Source organism: Mauremys reevesii, linkage group 15, assembly GCF_016161935.1.
Source record: "Mauremys reevesii isolate NIE-2019 linkage group 15, ASM1616193v1, whole genome shotgun sequence".
Taxonomy (NCBI): domain Eukaryota; kingdom Metazoa; phylum Chordata; order Testudines; family Geoemydidae; genus Mauremys; species Mauremys reevesii.
In genome coordinates, this window is record NC_052637.1 from 28,910,919 (window position 1) to 28,932,095 (window position 21,177).

General features: G+C 51.7%; 1 protein-coding gene across 3 annotated transcripts in view; it reads left to right on the plus strand.

The window, feature by feature from the left end:
• The window catches only part of ST6GALNAC1 (ST6 N-acetylgalactosaminide alpha-2,6-sialyltransferase 1), a 30,201-nt gene extending 19,409 nt beyond the window's left edge, over positions 1 to 10,792 (plus strand). For all 3 annotated transcript variants that reach the window (XM_039501280.1, XM_039501279.1, XM_039501281.1), the window contains 6 exons: positions 851 to 1,022; positions 1,918 to 2,053; positions 4,223 to 4,326; positions 5,340 to 5,429; positions 8,797 to 8,896; positions 9,522 to 10,792. In XM_039501280.1, coding sequence (XP_039357214.1) covers positions 851 to 1,022; positions 1,918 to 2,053; positions 4,223 to 4,326; positions 5,340 to 5,429; positions 8,797 to 8,896; positions 9,522 to 9,692 — 773 coding nt within the window. In that variant the 3' untranslated portion in view covers positions 9,693 to 10,792. The remainder of the gene's footprint in view (positions 1 to 850; positions 1,023 to 1,917; positions 2,054 to 4,222; positions 4,327 to 5,339; positions 5,430 to 8,796; positions 8,897 to 9,521) is intronic.
• The last annotated feature ends 10,385 nt before the right edge of the window (positions 10,793 to 21,177 follow it).

Sequence of the window (21,177 nt, forward strand, 5' to 3'; positions counted from 1 at the left end):
CAACCCCTCCTCTCATTCCTGATGGCCCCTCAGGACCCCTGCGCCATCCAACCAGCCCTTCTCCCTGTCCCCTGACCACCCCTGGTACCCATGCCCATAACTGCCTCCCACTGCCCCATCCAACCCCCCCATCTTTCCTGACTGTTCCCCTGGGACCCTTGCTCCCATTCAACCCCCCTGTTCCCCGCCTCCTGACTGCCCCGACCCCTATCCACCATCTAACCCCCGACCACCCCCCTGAACTCCCCTGCCCTATCCAACGCCCCCCCCTTCCCTGCCCCCTTACCGTGCTGCCTGATTCGCAGCCCCCCCTGCTTCCCGCGAATCAGCTGTTTGCATGGGAAGCCTGGAAGGGCTGAGAAGCAAGTGGCGGCTTCGCGCTCAGGCCCAGGGAGGCGGAGATGGTGCGGAGGTAAGCTGGGGCCAGGGGGCAGGGCGGGGAGCTGGAGCACCCATGGGGTCGGCGCCTAAGGCGCCACTTTTGGATAATGGGCTCAGGGGGAGCAGCCGCTCGCCTTGCTCCCCCCTAGCTACGCTCCTGGGTCACTTCAACTTACCGGTTGTTAAGTTTAGAAGCCCTTTTAGAACTGGTTGTCCCGTGCAGGACAATCGGTTCTAAAAGGGCTTCTAAATTTAACAACTGATTCCCGCGAACCAGTGCGAACCGGCTCCAGTTCACCACTGGACGCATCCCATGTGGCCGCTGTCAGTGACAGGGTAACAAACTAGATGGCCCACAGGCTAGTTCACATATGGCACTTTCCCTGTATTCCCTTCCCAGCCCGAAAGCTCTCCAAAAATGCCCCATTCACTCATCCTCCTTGATGGAAACCACCTGTCTGTGTTTCAGTGGTGAAGGAGGTCATAATGATGCTGCCACCCAACCCCTACCAGCAGGTCCTCCTGGCCAACAATAACAGGCAGAGGCCGACCTGCATCAGCTGTGCCGTGGTGGGGAACGGGGGGATATTAAACAACTCTGGAATGGGCCAGGAGATCGACTCCCATGACTACGTGTTCCGGTAAGAGGCACAGCTTCCTGTTACTTTCCTGTCTCCATCATGCACTTTTCTCTATCTCCCCACTCCCCTCTACACCCTTCAACTCCCTCTACAGAGCTGATCCCACAAAAAACTCCAGAGCCATGTTTTAACCATGAGCTTATGCTCAAATAAATTTGTTAGTCTCTAAGGTGCCACAAGTACTCCTCGTTCTATTTATGTTTTAACCATGTTTCCAAGTCATTGCTACTGGCCTGCGAAGCCCAAGGGGGGGCTGTGTGGGGCCCCAGGCCTCTGTGGGGAGCTGGTCCCTGGCCCCAGCCTGCTGTGCTCCCCTGGCTCCCAGCCTTGGGGGGCAGGGGGAACCGCCCCCCAGCACTCACCGGTGGCGCAGCTAGGAGCCAGTGGAGTGGAGCAGGCTGGGGCCAGGTCGCTGCACTTACCGCTGCCGGTGAGTGCAGGCTCGACCCCTGCAGCAGTCCTCAGGGGAGTGGGGGAGCAGGGGTGGAGCAGGGATGGTGGTTTTGGGGAAGGGGTGGAGTGGGGGCTGGGCAGGGGCCCAGGAGAAGAGCTGGAGCAGGGGCTGGAGCAGCACACAGCTGTGTAGGGCACCAAGAAATGTGGTGCCCCAAATTTCCTGGTGCCCTACGCAGCTGCGTACTTTGCATCTGGGTAGGGATGGCCCTGCGAACAGCATGTTTCTGAGCCTCAGGGAAGGTTCCATCTGGATTCATTTCCCGCTGTGGCTGTCCACCCCAGAGCGTGAGGCGGTTCCTTGGTGGCTCAGGTTCAACGCTAGTTTTGGTTCAAGATTATTTTGGCCAAACCAGTCCCCCCAGCCCTGCTGTGAATGCCAGCCCAGTGATTAAACCAATATGCTGCTGACTTTGCAATTCTGTTTGATTTTCTGGCCCAGCGTGAGTGGTGCCGTGATCAAAGGTTACGAAAAAGACGTTGGAACAAAAACGTCCTTCTATGGCTTCACAGCCTACTCCTTGGTGGCCTCTGTTGTGACGCTGGGGAGCAAATTCAGCAAGATCCCAATGGGAAAAGTAAGTCAGGCACATGACGTGTGTACACATGCCCTTGGCAAGGTGCTGCTTTGCCTGTAGCCTGCGTTTCTGATCCTGACCCATGTGAAGGGCAAGAGGGTAGAGGTAGCATCTCAGGTCACAGCAGAGTTAGCCCAGGCCTGAACGCCTGGGTCTGGGAGCCCGAGTTAGCCCAGTCAAGCATCCACACCGGGAAGGCACACTTGAGTCATTCCAAGTAGGTGTGGCCAAACTGGTGCTGCACTAGCCCAACTTAGATGCTAGGGTCCATATCCCCAGAGGTATTTAGGCCCCTAACACCCACTGAGTGCGGCACCTTGGAGGAGCTGGGCTTAGGAGTGCTGGGGGTGAAGCTCAGGGTTCTGAGCACTGCACTAATCTGTGTCACTCTCGGAGTAGTTTTGCAGCGTGCTGTGGAAGTGCTCTGAGCCAGCCAACACAGTAAAGGAAAGCACTTCTGGCTTGCTACGCTCCTCGCGTCCATGGCCTCCGTCCCGGCCAGTAGCAAGGCATGGATCCAACTCAAGACCATGACCTGTTCCAGCCGTTGGCATTAATGCAACTCCGTTCTGCCCTATATCACTCCAAGGTAGAGGCTTTTGGCCTGCAGCCACCTTGTGCTGTGATTTTTGTCAGCTCTCCTAGCTGCGCGGAGATGGGTTGGGTCAATACTTGGGTGGAAAGTCTTCATGGAACACCCAAGTGCTGTAGAGAAGCTATGTTGGGTCACTCTATCCCGAGTCAGCCCTGACGTGGCCTGGTGGTAGGGTGCCGTGCGATGCTGGATGTGCCTCCTTTGGGAGGAGATGTCATGCTGAGGCCCTGACCATTTGTGGTTATTAAACACCCCTTTACATTTATTTTAGCAAGAGCTAGGCACTAAATACCAGTGTCATGGCAGGATTATGTGTCATCTACCTATCCGCACCCCTGCAAATTCAGTTTGAAATGGTGTTCTTCACGTCCTGTTCTAAAGCAGTAGAAATGTTGTTGCAGGCTGCTAGACAGCTACTGTAATTCATCCCAGAGGTGGATGATGTCATCTGTGTTCATAGCTGAGTCATTGTAAAGTGGGATGGGCACCTTTGAGATGAAATTTGCCGTAGAGGTGTGAGATCACGTTACTCTGGTGCACTGAATTCTGCTCCGATGGCTGGGTTATTGGGGAAAATCCAGTGGAAGCTGTGGGGTAGAAGTTGGCCTCGGATCACTTTTCAGTGCAATCGAATCTAATTTTATCTAACTGATCTGAGAGGTTGTCAGTCTGGGGGTTGGGAACAAACAGCAGGGTCATGACTAGAGCTGAGCGAACAATTGATTTTTCAGTTCTGGGGCCAAACCGAAAATCCCCCCCAAAAACTAGTTTCTGGTCAACCTGAAACAATTTTTATTCATTTTCTCTCGGGGTGGTTTTTACTGGTTTTTGTTTGTTTGTTCTTTTTAATAAATCTAGCTACATTTCTAAACGAAATATTGTTTCAAAATGAAAATTTGAAATGTTTCATTTTGAAAATGTTGAAACAAAGTGATTCAAACTTTTCTAATTGGTTGCTTGGTTGGTTTTGGCCAACTATTTGTGAATTTGGGTCAAGTTCTTGAATAATTTTGAATGGCCCCAGACTTCATTCTTCAACAAATAAACTGTTTATCTGAAAAATTTCTGCCAGGTGTCAGTATGACAACCCTGCCCTAGCTATGTGGCTAAATGGGCAGGGAAATCTGGGGACGGTGGGAGTGTCCAGTATTGAAAAGGGGTCCTGTTCTGGCAAAGGGTGTGAACTACTGAGTTAATGATTCTCTGTCTGTAGTTATAGATCTGATTGAATCTGGCTTTTCCCTCTCTCTCACCTGCCTCTCTACCTATGAACCTATGTCTCACTCATCACTGTGGTGTCAGAGCTCAAACCTGTGTCAATAATTTTCACTAAACTAACGGGTGTGTCTTTTGCTGTTCTTTGCTGTTCTTTACAAGTAAAGGCACGCAAGCTACCTAACCATTTGCTGCTCAGTTACATCCCTGTTTTGTTTCCAGGGGATATAATTAGCAACAACTGACCTTGGCTCTGTGCCCAGGAAATCCGGCGAATCCGGGCTTTTGTTTGCTATTAATTTTCAATGCCCATCTCCCTCTGATGTTGGCCACTAACTCTTCCTTGGTGGGTTTTCTAGGAGATCAAGTACCTTCACTTCCTGGAGGGCGCGAGGGATTTTGAGTGGCTGAAGGCTGTCCTGCTGAACAAGAATGTCAGGAAGGGATTTTTGGACCAGTACGGGTAAAACAGGCTGCCATAGACCCTGTCCTTGAACACTGAGGCTTGCTGCAGCCTCACCTCCCTTTGTGCAGAGCTATGTGAAAAATTCCCCTTGTAATTTCATTTCGAGAAGTCAGACTTCCCATCTGCTCCTTTGTGCATTGCTGCAGAAATGGCTGTCGCATGCTGCCCCAGAAGTGGCTGCATTTCAGTGATGGGTGTCTGAATGCTACAGCCTGTACATCAGTAGCTTGTAAAATACTTTGTGATTCTCCTGAATGAAATGTGCTGTTTAGAGCTGGGTGAAATTTTGCAACTGAAACTTCTTTCCAGCAAAACTGCAGATTTGGGTCAACCAAAATATTTCCCAAGTTTGTGCAGATTTGGGCAAATTGATTTGGTTGAGGAAAAACCAAAAAAGGAAAAATCCAAACACATGGAAACATTTTGTTTCATGTTTTTTGACGTTTTCAAAATGGAAACGTTTTGACTTTTTGATTTGAATTAACCTTTAACCATATTCATTTATTTATTTTAACTTAAGGAGAAAAATATCAACATGAACCATTTCCTTTTGGGTCAAAATAAACATTTTATTCAACCCCAAAACTAGTCTTTTTATAAACTTTTTGATGCATTGAAAATTCTAAAAAAAATTCAGTTTCAGTTTGACACTATCTGAATTTTTTTCTTTGAGCTTTTCAAAGCTGCCGGTGAAATGAAAAACCCATTATGGGCACATCTTTATTGCTGTTATTTAGTCCTTTATCCTCCATTGAGGGATCAGGGCCCCATTGCTTTAATACACACATACCATGAAAAGATGGCCCTTGCCCCAAATTGCTTATATTTTAAAGCTCCAAGAAGGTGAAGATTTTGTGCCATTCTGGGAAATGCTCCAGAATAAGTTGGCATCATTTCTATCTATTTCAGCTCTTAGCAGCATGCCTGATGGGGCCTGATTCTTTTTTCAAAGTGAAACGAGTGGTTAGAGCACTCACCTGTCCTGAATCTATTTCCATTCCCTTCCTTAGGCCCAGCCCACGGGACAGATTCGGTAAGGATTTCAGTCTGGATAATTACCTGGTCATTCACCCTGATTTCCTCAGATACACAAAAAACAGGTCAGTAGCAGGGGGTTATTTGCCATGGCGAGTGCCATCTGTCAGGCTGTCTCTGAAAGGCTGCTTGCCGGATTCTGTTGTCTTCGTTCTTTCATCCTCACCCTCTTCCTCACAACCCCAATCACACGGGGGGGGGGGTGAAATTCACCCCCATGCAGAGAGCAAACACAAGCAATGCTTAAACAGAATGTCAGTGGCATCTAGCCCTCATGCTGGCCCTCTGCCAAGGGGTGGATTTCACCCATAAGAAGCTGAGAGGCGGAGAGGGAATGACTGCAGGGCAGTTTGTTTTTCAACGTACAAGAGAAAAGAGTATTGAATTTGCCCCATCAGAACAAATTAAGACTCTGATCCTGCCAATGGATCAGTATGGATGGAACCCCTGCACCCACACAGCGTTCCTCTGAGGTCGAGTTGCAGGATCAGGGCCAAATTGTCCAGTGTCCTGCCTTTGTCAGGGGCCAGTGCTAGATATTTCAGTGGAAACCATAAACACCCTAAAATGAACTTTCTTCCTGACCCTGCCAGCATTCTATGTCCTGAAGGATGAGGGTGGATAATTTTTTATTACTACCTTAACTAGTGTGATTCCCACTGCTATTATTTTATAATTGTCTAATCTTTTTTAGAAACCTACAAAGTGATTTGCTGTGGTAATGTCCGTCTGTAGCAGGTTCTGTGTGTAGGAAAAACTACTCCCCTCCCCCCCCGCCAAAAACAAACAAAACATGTTGCCCACCTGTGCTTAGATCCTGGGAAGGCAAACTGCAGCCCAAATGGACCATCCTTTATTTTACAGGTATCAGCCACAGCTCCTCTGACTCTGCTCCTTTCCAAGCTAAAGAGTGCGAGGGCTTGATTGTTTCCTACCTTGTGTCTCTGATCACTGCATCATTACATAAAACATCCAGGCCCCCAACAGCTTTCATTCCCCTTCTCTGAGCCTCTTCTACAGCTGCTCTTTGCATCCTACAAGCGGATGGGCTCATGAGATACCTGACCAGTGCAACGCCCCGTAAATGCTATCCAGGGGACTCCCTATGTGTGGGTGCATCATACCGTCATGGATGAGACCAACTTTAGATACCAGCCCCACAAAACCAGTATTTCTGATGGATGGAGCACCATTGTGGCAGCCAATCAGCCATGCCTGGCAGTCCCATGTTGTTTTCAGAGGTGGTACTTCCTGATGGGACTCCATGCATCATGGAGTCAAGTATCAGAGGGGGAGCCGTGTTAGTCTGGATCTGTAAAAGCAGCAAAGAATCCTGTGGCACCTTATAGACTAACAGACGTTTTGCAGCATGAGCTTTCGTGGGTGAATACCCACTTCGTCGGATGCAAGTAGTGGAAATTAAGTAGTGAAAATTCCCCTGGAAATTTCCACTACTTGCATCCGACGAAGTGGGTATTCACCCACGAAAGCTCATGCTGCAAAACGTCTGTTAGTCTATAAGGTGCCACAGGATTCTTTGCTGCTTTTATGCATCATGGAGCTATTCACTCACCCAATCTTCAGGACAAACACCCCACCCCTCTGTGCAGGGGAAGAAGGGTGAGTCCTGTTAGGCACCTGGGGGAGAAATTCTGAGCCCAGGCTCAGGATGAGTCAAAATGTTGGAGTGTACAGCGGCGGATTAGTCACCGGGCCCATGCTCAGGGGCACTAGCCAACTGGGGGCCCCCAGAAAAAATTCAACTGCCAGTGGGAAGCCCCTGCATCCCAACCCTGCTCCCCAGCAGAAGCTGTGGGATGCAGGAAGACCCAGCACACCCCACTCCACCCCCATCCCTGGCAGAAGGTGTGGGACATCAGGGGAAGAACAGTGCTCCCCCCCCCACCCCCAAACCCATCCCTGGCAGAAGCCGCAGGGCAGCAGGGGAAGACCCGGCGCTCCCCCGACCTCGTCCCTGGCAGAAGCCGCGGGGCGGCAGGGGAAGACCCGGCCAGGGCCGGCTTTAGGCCAATTCCACCAATTCCCCCAAATCGAGCCCCGCGCCCAGTGGCAGAGCCGCCAGGGGGTGGGGCAAGTGGACGAGAATCCCTTCCCTGGCTAGAGGCTCCTTTTTAAATATTTTCTCACCCAGCAGCACTCTGGGTCTTCGGCGGCAGGTCCTTCATTCGCTCCGGGTCTTCAGCAGCACTTCGGCGGCAGGTCCTTCAGTGCCGCCGAAGACGTGGAGCGAGTGAAGGACCCACCGCCGAAGACTAGGCGCGCCGCCCGGTGAGTACAAGCACCACGTGTTTTTTTTATGTGTTTCTTTTTTTTCAGTCATCCCTGCCGGGGCCCCGCCGAAACTGTTCAAATCAGGCCCCGCACTTCCTAAAGCCGGCCCTGGACCCGGCGCTCCCCCGACCTCGGCCCTGGCAGAAGCCGCGGGGCGACAGGGGAAGACCCAGCGCTCCCCCGACCTCGTCCCTGGCAGAAGCCGCGGGGTGACAGGGGACGTTCCCGTGCCTGACCCGCACTCCAGCAGAAGTGCCAAGCAGGCGAGGCAGGAGAAGCCCCAGTGCTCCGACTCTGGTCCCCTGCAGAAGCGTGTGGCATGGCGGGGGAAGCCCCAGCACCCGGATCCCTGCTGCGGCCCTGGGACTGGAGGAGCTCTCACTCTCCCTGCTGCGGCCCTGGTGTGGCACAGGGACAGAACTTCTCCAGTCTTGGGGCCACAGTGGAGGTGGGGGAGTGGGGCAAAAAGGAGCAAACGGGTTGGGGGGCCACAGTGGGGGGACAGAATGGGGGGGACCCTGGGTGACACAGGGACGGGGCCTGGGGGAAGAGGCACAAAGGGGTGGGGGCCATGGGCAGGGCTGCAGGCAGAAGGAGGGCGGGACTGTAGGCGGAAAGGGTGTGGAGGGGGCCACCCACTTACTCTGTCTCAGGGCCCTAGGAAACCTAAATCTGCATCTGGGAGTGTAGCATCTCCAAGGGGTAGAGGTGCAGGTGGGCGATAGAGACCCCCAACTTTCCAGCTGTCTGGCCTGATTTTGTGGTTGGACCAAATCAGTGCTTAATTTGTAATGAAAGAGGTCCTGGGGCTGAAGCAATTTTTTTACTTTCATAACTGACGTGGCAAGCCCAGAAGTGCCAGGGCTATGAACTGCCAAGCCGCCAGAGGTACTGGAGCTATGAACTGCCAAGCCCAGAGGTGCCAAGGCTCAGCCCTGGCACAAATTAAGCACTGGCCCAAACCCCAAGCAAAGGTTGGCCGACCCGTATCTCAGTGTTGAAATGCCCAACACACTGTGGCCAGCACGAGCCTTCAGAATGTGTGCATCATGCATCAGACACATGGGGCTGGCCAGGCTGCCCCACAATCAAGCCATCACACTTGGAGACCATGCTCCTCCTCCTTATGTCCTGCTGCAGGTTTCTAAGATCCAAAAGTCTGGATAAGTCCTACTGGGCACTGTACAGACCCACCACAGGGGCCTTCTTACTGCTGACTGCGCTCCATCTCTGTGACCGGGTAAGGACTCCATGGGGCTGCTGGGCCCCACCACACTGCCTGGGATGGGCAAAGGGCAGTGTTCCATAGCCCTTAGCTGGTGGATTGAGATCAGATTCCTGGCAGACCCATGGGAAGGGCACTCAGCCTCTGGGTATGCTGGAGGAGCGGGGAAGGAATGGGATGAAGAGGCCTGGTACCCGTCATGCATCAGCACCCGTGTTGCCCAGTTGAGGAACTACATTGCAGACTGACCTGGGGCAGACAGTCTAAGTGTCCCAGTGACTTGGGGGATATGACAAATGGCAAAAACACCCCTATGGGTTAAGACCTGACCTGGTCCTCCTCTTGTGTGGCTGGGAGCGTAACTCCCCTGACTTCCAAGGAGTTGGTGTGAGAGCAGAAGGACATTCTTTGGAGTGAAAGTTCCTAGCTTGGTCTGGCTAGAACCCTACATCTAGCAATGTGGGAGGCAAATGGCCCCTTGCGCCAGCTGCAGGGCCCCCAGACTTACCTCTCCATTTGGAAGCAGCTCCCTTCTGTGATAGCCATGCCCGCCCAGCTGTCTTTCCCCGCCACCCCTCCAGCCCTTGACTTCCCCATTTCTGAAGCCCTCTAACCCACTGGACCCTTCTGGCTTTTCCAGGTGAGTGCCTATGGCTTCATCACAGATGGCTACCAGAAGTACTCAGATCACTATTACGACAAGGAGCGGAAACGTCTGATCTTCTACACCAATCACGACTTTGATCTGGAGCGAAGGGTGTGGAAAAAACTCCACGATGCGAATGTCATGAAACTCTACCAGCGATCCTGACCTGGGGCCCAAGGGACACTGGCTGGAGAGTCTGACCCTCTCTGGTAAAAGGGTCATGTGGGAAAGAAACTTGAAAGGCAGGAGTGCGCCTTACTTCAAGTAATCTTCTACTTATTTTCATGAAGGAACGTTAATTCTTTGGCACCAGAAATCTTCTGTCTCAGGGCGTTGGTTCCAGGAATATGCACCTCAGCAACAGGGCAGGAAGGAAACACTAAGCAAACAGCACGAACCTCCCCAGCTCAGACCACACATGTAGCCAGTACAGGGCTGATCACTACTCTAGGGGCTACAAAAGCCATTGTAGGTTCTTTGGTTTGCAGCTCTGTCATTGGGAGAGAGGATTCCAAGCTGGAGGGATCTTGAATGTTTCCATTTGGAAGCCTTTTGCTAGCAGCAGACGTGTCTGTGGAGGATCTGAACTGTCATTCGGCTGGGTTTCTTGGGAGAGGGTGCTGCAGTCGTTGGGGACAGGGAGTCTGCTTGGACTGCTGTGGTGAATCCCAATTGCATGATGTACCAGGAGTCCCATTTAACATCCCCCACCCCCGCTTGAGCCCACAGAGTAACTGTTGCTCTGCTCCCCACTCTTCTGCTGCAGCTCATCTGTCACCATCCCCCCCTCCATGTAATTGGTGGGTGATTGTTTTGGGGAGGGGGATTTGTGCCTGAGCTCAGTCCAAGCCGATCCAGCACTGATTGTCCCACTCCAGTTTAGCTCTTTTTGGCCTGTGTGCAATTAGACTGATCCCATCGAGATGGGGCTAGTTTTTCTCCAGGCACTTACCAATATAGTCTAATGGTTAGTGCTCAGGATTCGCCACCAGGAATATGCTCCATTCCTGATTCTGCCACTGACTTGCCATGTGATCTCGAGTAAGTCACATACCCTCTCTGTGCGTTGGTTTATACTCAGTAAAATGGGCATAAAAAGGCTTTCCCTTTCAAGGGGCTTGTGACTCAGGCTGCATCAATAACTGGCTTTTTGGTTTGCTGGCCGAAAATTGTTTTGGTTCGACCTGAAACAAAAATATTTCTTTTCAGCAAACTGAAAAAAGTTTAAAAAAAAAAAAAACAGGTTGAAAAAATGTTCACATCAACCCAGCAATAAACATTTTTTTCATTTTTGAGTTTAACCTTTTAAAATAATGAAGTAAAATTCAAAATGAAAAGTTGTTTTGAACTGAAAAACTGTTTCTGTTTTTTTGGATTTTTTAGTTTGTTTTTGTTTTTTTAAACCAAAACAACTTGGTGAATTTGAGATGAATTTGCAAAATGTTTCAGTTGACCTAAATCTGCATTTTTTTAGCAAAGAAAAGTTTCAGCCAATAGATTTTACCTAGCTCTACGTACGAGGCTGAACTAGCAGAATAGCTCTGGGAGCCCCTCTGGCAGAAGATGCTAGAGAATGATGCTGTATTATTAGTGTAATACTCTTATCTCTACACATTTAGGCCACATCTGCATTAGCACTTATGTCAGCAAAACTTTTGTCACTCAGAGGTGTGAAAAAATCCCCCTCCTGAGTGACACAGGTTTTGCGGCAAAAGCACTTGTTTGCACAGTGCTATGTTGGCGGGAGACGCTCTCCTGCCGGCATAGCTACCACTGCTCATTGGGGGTGGCTTAATTATGCCGATGAATACTGTGCCGGGTAAGATGATCTGTTTTCATTGCTGTCAGTGGGCCCCATCTGATTAATCATCCTCACTCGTTTGCGGCCCAGTCCTGTCCTAATGGGCGGTTGAGGTGCTCAGCACCTTGTCAGACGCGCTCAGGATCTCATAGGATCAAGCACTCACAGCAATTAGCATCTCCTGGATATTTCAAGGCAAATGATTGTGGTAATTCCTTGCACCACCGCTCATCGCTGAGTGTCATATAGAGACGGCCAAGCTGGGACCTGCTAGTGCTAGATGGGGTTTGCTGCCGAACTACGCAGCAGTGTTTTGGCTAGGGAGGCTTTTGCTCACTGCAACCTGGAGAGAAGCATGTTTATTTCACTCACACATACACATGCTCCAGCAAACCCAACCCCTTTAATACTCTGCAGAAACTGGGGTGGAGGGTGAGGGGCAGGGATGTGGGGACGTTCCTATTAACATGACCCAGACGTTTACAAAGGGCAGAAACCTTTCTCCCGAGTGGCAGAACAACTGCAAACCAAGGGCCTGCCCCGAAGAGCAGACAGGGGGGTCTTCCCACTGACCTCACTGGGATTTGGATCCAAACCCAATTGTGAATTTAGCCTGAGCACGTGGGTGGAGTTTCTCTGGTTGCAAGTGACACGACTTCCTTTTGCCAGGCTGTTCTGCAAGGCCATGGAAACGCCACCAAGGGAAGCACCTGAGTTCTAAGGGGAGGAATTTCAGATCTGTTTGGAAACGCAGATTGTAACCATCATCTGGCCAGCTCGGACCAGAGCTGTTTTACTATTTTTATACAGGTGCTTTACAAATTCACATGTATCTGTCAATCCATTTATTTGCTGCTGGGGGGAAAAGATTCTGAAGCTGGGGACATCAAAACGTGTTTATGGAGGCTGGGTGTGGCCTCTGCTGGCATCTCCCCGGGCTTCTCAGCTACCCTTGGGATCCCCACTGGAGTTGAGCTGAAACGTGCAGTGTCACCTGTTGTGAATATTTTGCACAGCCCCCAAAGCTGCTCAAAGGAGGCAATTCCCAGCATACCAAATCTGCACCTACCCAGATTGACCCTTTAAAGGTCTGATCCAGAGCCCACTGGAGTTAATGGAAAGAAGCCTATTGATTTCAGTGAGCTTTGGATCATGCCTTTAGCCCTTCTAGGGTATCGTGACTGGGTCCTGTTTGTCAGTAACCCTTCAGTTGTCTGGATCCACCCTGGGAGTGGGAGCAATGCACTGGCCTTGTCTACACTGGGATTAGCCCACCCTCCGGCCAAGCGTAAGCAGGGGTAAGTTCCACCAGTGCAAATCAAGGCTTTGCTTGTACCCCGCAGGACTTCGCCATGTGTTGATGGCAGGACTCAGGGCATTCCCCACTGTAGATGAGGTTGAAATAGGGCTGTGTAGGGCGCAGGTGAGGACAGATGATGTCCCGCCAAGGATGCCAGCATATCACTAGACCTGCAGGTCTGACTCTCCTCTCTTATACCCAGTATAGCTCCAGTGGAATTGTCCCTGATTTACATCAGCATCAGAATCTGGCCTGACCCGCCCCCCCTGGACACTCACTGGGACAAGCTCATCTTCCATTCTCAAAGGAAGCCCATTCTCATGCTGAACATGCCTGGCTTTCCCAGCCCCGGCGCCCGCCCCACTCTTCTTGGGAAGGCCCCCAGGCTTTGAGCTCTCAGGGGGGTAGCAAGGAATCATTGTTCCTTACCAGCAGCGTCTGGGCCATGCTGAATCGCTCCAGGTTGCTAGGTGACCGTCTCTGCACTGCTATTCTTCAAAGTGAATAGGGCCTTTTTATTCCCAAGAAGTTGGAAGAAGTTTCTCTGTTGCCTGCCCTTCCCCCCATCCCTTCCTCCTCTTCTCTTCCCTCCTTTCTTTTCACTGCTGGGCTGGCAAGAGGGAATTAGTGGGGGAGGGAAGAGGGGTGCAGCCACCAATGAGGGCCAGAAAAGCATTAGCCACAAGGCCCAGCCTGAGTCAATGGCAATCCGGGGCACCGGGCTAGGAACGCTGCAAATGGCTGGTGCTCAGGGGCCTTTCCAATGCTGGGCCTCGAGTGCCATTTTCAGCTGAGGCCCCAGGCAGGAAAGCTCCCTTCTTCCAGCTCACCACCTGACCCTCATCCTCCTCAACAAGGCTCACAGCAGCCAGTGTCTCCTCACCGTAGCTAACCTGGGGTACACTCACTGTGGCTATGGGAGGGAGAAGCTGGATGAGCACGAAGGGGCCTAAGCACATGAGAGACAGACAGTGCTGGCTGGGGAAGGACATAAGTGCAAGCTTCCCCGTGAGCCAGTCCGTAAGGCTCTGCCAATGCAGGCTCCTACCTGCATCCCTCCTGGACTGGACCCCACGGGCCGAAGGTGCCATTCCAGTCCTGAAACCCCACACAGCTCTGCCAACGCACCCTGAATCCTCACCTGCAGTGACCCCAGCTATGCCAGTCCTGAAACCCCACACAGCTCTGCCAATGCACCCTGAATCCTCACCTGCAGTGACCCCAGCTATGCCAGTCCTGAAACCCCACACAGCTCTTCCAACGCACCCTGAATCCTCACCTGCAGTGACCCCAGCTATGCCAGTCCTGAAACCCCACACAGCTCTGCCAACGCACCCTGAATCCTCACCTGCAGTGACCCCAGCTATGCCAGTCCTGAAACCCCACACAGCTCTGCCAATGCACCCTGATCCTCACCTGCAGTGACCCCAGCTATTCCAGTCCTGAAACCCCACACAGCTCTGCCAATGCACCCTGATCCTCACCTGCAGTGACCCCAGCTATTCCAGTCCTGCGTGCCCCACACAGCTCTGCCAATGCGCCCCCGATCCTCACCTGCAGTGACCCCCCAGCTAGTTCAGTCCTGAAACACCACACAGCTCTGCCAAGGCATCCTATGCCTGACCTGCAGCCCTACCTGCTACTCCAGTCCTGGGTTGTGCAGGGATGAAGCCGTGTGTCTGAGGCTAACACACGTACAGGTCACTGAAGTCATGCGCCTGACCTCAGCTGAAAAAAAGTCACTCAGGTCAGACGCTAGAATCTGCCATCTCCTTGGAGACCATCAGCTACACATTCCTCAGGGCTGGAAAGGGGCAGAGTCCAGCAGGCAGGAGGAGCAGAGCTGGGGAGCAGGGTGGGGGAAAGGCAGCAGAGACTATGTGAAGTGACCATTTCTCAAACACACAATAGGCCGAGCAGCACTGATTTGTCCAAACAATTCAGCGACTAGTTACAAACAAACAACTTGTTTGAAAGGCTGCAGGATCCACTTGTGAATGATTCACTAGGCAACAAAGAGACTAAATTAGCAATAAATACCAAGCTTCCTCTGCCATGTCTCATCATGCACCCCTGCATAAAGTGATGGCCAAATATGGCCACCAGTGTGAGAATGGGCAGGTTGCACTGCACACCTACACGGCACGGCCCATATGGCAACACAGGGTGCCAGGCAGCCAGGGATCAGGCCCACCGGCCGGCATGTGTGGGTCAACCTGGTCTGATGTTATGCAGCATGCTGGTCTATTGTGGTGGACTGTCTAGCACAGTGCAACGCAATGCACCACGCTGTAACACAAGCTAAGGCTGTGTCTACAGTAGCATGTCTGTCACTCAGGAGTGTGAAAAAACACCCCTCTGAACGACATACGTTCCACCGACAGACACGCCAGTGTGGCCAGCACGACATAGCTCTCGCTGCTCCTTGGAGGTGGTTTAATTATGTCGCTGGGCACGCTCTCTCTCTCCCGTCGGCACAGCGCGGCTACACGAGCGAGCTGCATCGGTACAGCTGTGCCACTGTACGCTTGCTAGTGTAGACATGGCCTTACTCAGCGCACCGGGGCAGCCCAGGATGAGTGAACTCCAGTCAGAAAAACCTCATCAGGTCTGTCTCCACACAGGGTTGACTGGGCTGAGGTAATATGGTGAGACAATCCGCGGCAGCAGCTCTCAACGGCACTGTAGTAATATGACTGATGATTCTATCAGCCAGTACTACAATGCAATATGATACCCCAAGATACACCACAGTACTGCACCCCAGGGCCAGATAAGCCCCAGTAGTGGGTTTTTTTAAAGACCTGGTTAGCCAAACAGCTGTCAGGGATGGACGAGGTCCTGCCTCAGTCTAATGAGGGTGGGGTGGAATGGACCAGAAACTAGAGGACCTCATGCGTTCCCATCCAGACCTAAATGTCCATGATTCTATGGTACTACAGTGCAGCACCATGCAATGCAACACAGCACTGTGCAATGCAAGCAACTCTTTGGCAGTGTCCAGAGTGAATTTTTTAGGTTCCGTTCAGAGGCTCCTCCCTCATATGCCCAGGGAATTAACAGCCTGTAACTATTCCCTGCACCGGTCAGGTCCTAGTGCAGATTTCTGTAGGCTCCCCTGCTGCAGGAGCCCAGTGACTCCTACTGATGTCAAGAGCAGTTTCTGGGGGAGGGGGCTGAAGGACCCTGGATGTTTGTCTCTTGTGGGAATTGACTTGAATCACTCACTAGCAGAGATACAAGAGTCCAGAGCCATCTTTTCTCCCAAAAGCACACGCTCTCCCAGGGCACTGTATAATGCTACTCTACTGTGTCAGGAGGAAGGGCCACCAGCACTGAAAATCTCCATCAACCCAGCCTGCTAGGGCCCTTTTGGGATTTGTAACACTGAAGAGGCCAAATGAGTTTGCCTTATTCCCTGGGTTTTAAAGCTGGGATTTTAGAAGCCCCTAGTTTGGAAACCTGGTTCCCATGCGATCTAACGGGAAGTGAGCGTGTGAAAAATATCACAGCCCGAGTGTCTTCCCTAAAGAGGAAATTCAGCCAAGTCGTCACAATGATGCCAACTCTCAAAGAACAAAAGGAAATCATCCAAAATGAGAACATAAGGCCAGAGCCCCAGCTGGTGTCACCGGGCCCAGCCCCACTGACATCACAGGGCCAGAGCCCCCAGCTGGTGTCACCGGGCCCAGCCCCACTGACATCACAGGGCCAGAGCCCCCAGCTGGTGTCACCGGGCCCAGCCCCACCGACAACACAGGGCCAGAGCCCCCAGCTGGTGTCACCGGGCCCAGCCCCACCGACAACACAGGGCCAGCCCCAAACCTCCTCCCCCCGCTGGCAATCCCTGGAGTGGTCAGCGGAGCATGTTGTCCATATGCGCATAGATCTGTAGCTATGCATCTACCACTCTGAAGTCTCACATACTGGGCAAAATTGATCTCTGGAATAAGTCCACTGGGGATGAATTTGGCCCACTGAGTTAATACCCTCCTGAAAATGCCCCTATGGGGTATGAAGGGCAGGTAACAAAGGGAGTTGGGGCAGGTGACGTGAGCTATTTTTGCACCTGAGATGCACAACAGGTGGAAATCCCATCGTGGAAACTCCCATCCTCTGCTGCAGAACCACCCAGGGCCTGGACTGCTAAGTTCTGAGAGAGGACGGATGGCCTGGTGGTTAGGGCTCTAGCCTGGGGCATGAGAGACCTACGTTCAATGCCCTGCTCTGCCACAGACTTCCTGTGTGACGTTGGGCAAGTCACTCAGCCTCCCTGTGCCTCAGTTCTCCATCAGTGCTGTTAATAGAGAGGAACAGCCTTGCACTCCCCCACAAAGGTGCTCTGAGGATAAATACCCCAGAGGTTGGGATGCGCTCAGATAACATGGCAAGAGAGGCCTTAGACAGATAAGCTCCCTCTGTGTCCTGGCCCTGAGACATCCCATTGCACTGTGGCTGCCAGAGACAGCTGCTTTCTGCTGTCGGAGGTATCACTGCACTTGGGAAGACAAGAGTCCATTGTAGGCAGCAGATTTGGAGAAGGCCCTTGGTTGGTTCCCAGGGGGGCGCTAGGTCAGTGCTGAAAGCTCCATGCTGCCATGCACTAAAACCTGGCTAGGAAAGTGAAGACCCCCACTGCTCTGCCATGCCTAGTGGGCAGCCCTGGCTTTGCGCCTGCCCCTTGGCATGGGTGCCGTGCACAGCCTTCTACTCCCTGTTGGCAGCATGTTTTACAGCCATGGGGAAGGAGCTGCATTCCTCTCTGTCAGGCTTTTAAATAGCACCCTGCTTTCTCTTGCTTGCCAACTGTTAGCATTCGTCCCAGGCCACGGCTGCCAACCCACAGGGAATCGGGTGGGAGGGAGAGGCATGTGCCCAAAGCTACAGGTCTAATTTGTGGAATGAAAGAGAGAGAGAGAGAGAGAGAGAGAGAGAGAGAGAGAGTGTGTGTGTGTGTGTGTGTGTGTGTGTGTGTGAGAGAGAGAGAGAGAGAGAGAGACCTTGGGGCAGCATGGAATAGGTGGGGCTGGGAAAACCCTACAGACTCTAGCTTACGCCCATGGATGACCCCTGTGTGGGTGGCTGGGTGGCCTTCCTCCCTGCTAACAGGCCCGTGCTGCCACTGGCTTTAGCTTCTGTGCCCTACCTGCCTTGCTGCGAGGCCTGGTGGGCAGGGCCCATGCACCCCCTCTCTCCCACTCCCTTCTCCAGTACTTGGGCGGGGCAGGGAATAGGGTATTCAAGAGGTGCAGCTCCCCCTTCTGCAGCCCTTGGGTGGGGGGTGGCCCCATCCTGCTCCCCTCTGCACCATGCCATGGAGAGGAGCATCAGGACATGTCTGCAGGGTGGGGGATTGGGTAGGGGGGGGATGGGGTGAAACCAGCCAGCCAGCACACATGGTTCCAGCCATGCTGCACTCCCCACCCCTGGGTGGTGCTGAGCCAGTATTCCCAGCCCCTCTTGGGCCAGGAGCAAAGCACCTCATGGGGGTCAAGGGCAACTACCCTTGGAAGCAGTGAGCGGGGCAGATGGGCTCCATAAAAGAGCCCTGTCATGTCCTGCTGAGTCCTTGCTGTGACCTGGGACCAGAGCAGGGATCCCCCAGTGGATCTATCGCTCTGCAGTGCAGGTCAGCCAAGACGCTGCTGATGGAGACATCCCCTGAGCCTCTAGGGCACAGACCATCTCTTCCCTGGTGTCTCTGCCTGAGGGGCGGCCCTGGGGCTGTGTGTTGAGCTTATTTGAGGGTCAAAGGGCCCACATCTGTTGGTTACAGTAATTCCCCATTGTGCCCAGTAGCATCTGGGATGGGAATGTTTGGAGGGATTCTCTGGGCAAAAGCCAACAAAAGACAGGAAATTCAGCATTAAGGCCCCCAGCTGCCCATTTGTTCTTAACCTCCCATGGCTCTATGAGCTTTTCACATGGGTGTGAGCCAAGCACAAGCACACCAGGGATGCAGGAGCCTCAAGCAGATGCCCACATATCTCCTGGACACCATGCATCCCTGGAACATCTGTGCTTCAGAACAACATCACCACAGCCCACTACTGCCCAGCAGGTCCTGGATAATTCAGCAGGGAAAGGGTTAATGGATGTTTCTTACCCAAATGTCCCGGAGACACGAACCACCTAGGAAGCAAAAAAAGCCCCCAACCACCTCTATTGAACTAACAAGGCTGGGACGTTCGGTCTAAGGGGTGAGGTGCCCAAACCCCACTGAAATTCAATGGAAATTAGACACCCAGGAGAGAGGAAGGATGGTCCAGTGGTGAGGGGTTCCAGTTCTGGGTTCCAGTTCCTGCTCTGCCACAGACTTGGTGTGCGATGTTGGGCAAGACACCTAGACTCTCTGGGCCTGAGTGCCCTACCTGCCCAGTGGATTTCCCTCTCTCACATGGGTGTAGAGGACGAATGGATTGGGAGATGCACAGATGCTACGGTAATGGGTGCTATTAGCAGCCTCTCAGACAGAAATTCCATAGGCTCCAGCCTCCTCACAAAGAGCTACCTCCATTGAGGTCCATTGCCTTGCCTCAGGCCTTGTGCACGGGAAGTGTGAGTTGTGTCTAACAATGCACTGGGGGTGTTTTGAAGTGAACAACATTCTCTGTGACAGCCATACTACAAAACACCTTCGGATCATGGGCATCCTGTTTTCTGCGGGCTCTGACGCTGGCTGAACAGTCAGAGAGAGAAAACATTCCTCTTGAAACATTAACCCTTTTGCTTTCAGTACTCACGGGGCATTAGTACAGCTGGTGCACTCAGTATATGAGAGATTAACTAAGCTTCCCAACCCCTCAGCATGGTAGGGAAATAGCTTCATTTGATAGATAGGGAAACTAAGGCAGAAATGTTAAATGACTTTGCCAAGAAATCAGTATAAGACCCAGGACTAGCTTAGGACTTCCCAGCCCCAGGTCTACACTGCCGGACCAGCCCTCTTCTTTAGGTGTGGAGGGTGTTTTGTCTAGACTGGAGGTCAGATGGAAGATTAGAAGCCAGGGGTCAGGACTCCTGGGTTCTATTCTCATTCTGCCACTGACTCACCAGGTTTACTGCTCCAAGCCTTTTTCTCCATCTATAACATGGGACAATAAAAATATACCTACCACTCAGGAGGGGTTTTTCATTAATGCCGTTATGGTATTTTGAGATCTTCAGATGAAAGTCACTGTTGAAATGCAAAGTATTATTATTGCTCTTATGTTTTTAATGCAGCCCGTGAGCTGTCCAGCACTGTCCTGAGCATCTCAGATCCCACATATTGGGTCTTGTTCCCCTTTATGTCCACTGTCACCATAATAGTGTCACTTGGGACTAATGATCTTCATGCTCAATGTGTTCCTGAATCCATAATGTCTGGTCACTTCGGCAAAAAAACACCCTAGAAAGTTGGAGAACCAACCCAAACACAGCCTTGATGTTTCATCCAGCCAAAAGGCCAGCAATCAGTTCAGGTCCTTGGAACACATGAGAGCTCTTATCAGCAATCAGCGTTTTACATGTGCTGATGACTGGCAGATCTCTGTGACCCATCATCATCTCCATTATTATTCATATTGCAGTAGCACCGAAAGCCCTAGCTGAGATGGAATGGAGCCCTGAAATCCACTCCCTACCAACTAGCCTTCAGTTCTGGCTGGCGTTTTGCAGGCTGCTCCTTCCCATAAACGCATGCCCCTTTTCTGGTGGGTGAGCTGGCAAGGGGCTGTTAGACACATCTCCTATCTGTGCTCCTCATGTTTGCTATTGAGGGGCCTTGCGTAAGCCTCTCGAGACATCTGCTATCGAATCTGTCAGTATGCTGCAGCATTGCCTTCATGAGCACCATATGCTCTGCTTTCTACAGCAAGGTTGACAGAACACAAGCTTCGTCGCTCCAGACTTTGATCTGGAGGGAGATTTCCTTAAGCCAAATTTTCTGCAGTTGGCTGAATGCACCTCTGGCCTCTGCTGAACAAACTGGGTCTATACACAGTCCTCTGTGTGATCTATGAAGATCGCCTTCCCCCAGCGTGATGGTCCTTCACAGTGCAGAGTGTGAATTCAGAGCTTTCCAGCAGCAATTTGCTACCAACAGCCACAAGATGCAAAATGTTCTTGTTTTTCTCTCTGTAGCAATGTCACTGGCTGTGTTTCCAATAAAAAGTCATGGACAAAAATGAGACTCTCTATTTTTTATCTTGATTTCTTCTTGCTGGGTTTATTTTTATGTGGCAACTTCAGTATTAAGAGACTAGAGCTCAACATTTTACACTTATTCAGCTCCTAGATAAACATCACTTAATTTCTGGACACTGGCTGAATGCATCCTAGCCCAAAAGAAGTAGTAATCCAGAGGAAAACAGCGAGTATCATTTTTACCCAAGGCTCTGTCATTTCCTAGATCTAAGTCCTAATAAAGTTCACACGATTACTTGGAATAGTCTGCATAAACCAAGCACTGTTAACAAACAGGGAGCTGCCAGATTGACAAGCTGATGAGAGCAGGTAGGGCTCAAGGAATGAATCTCCCATTTGCAGACACGTGAAAACAGGGGGTT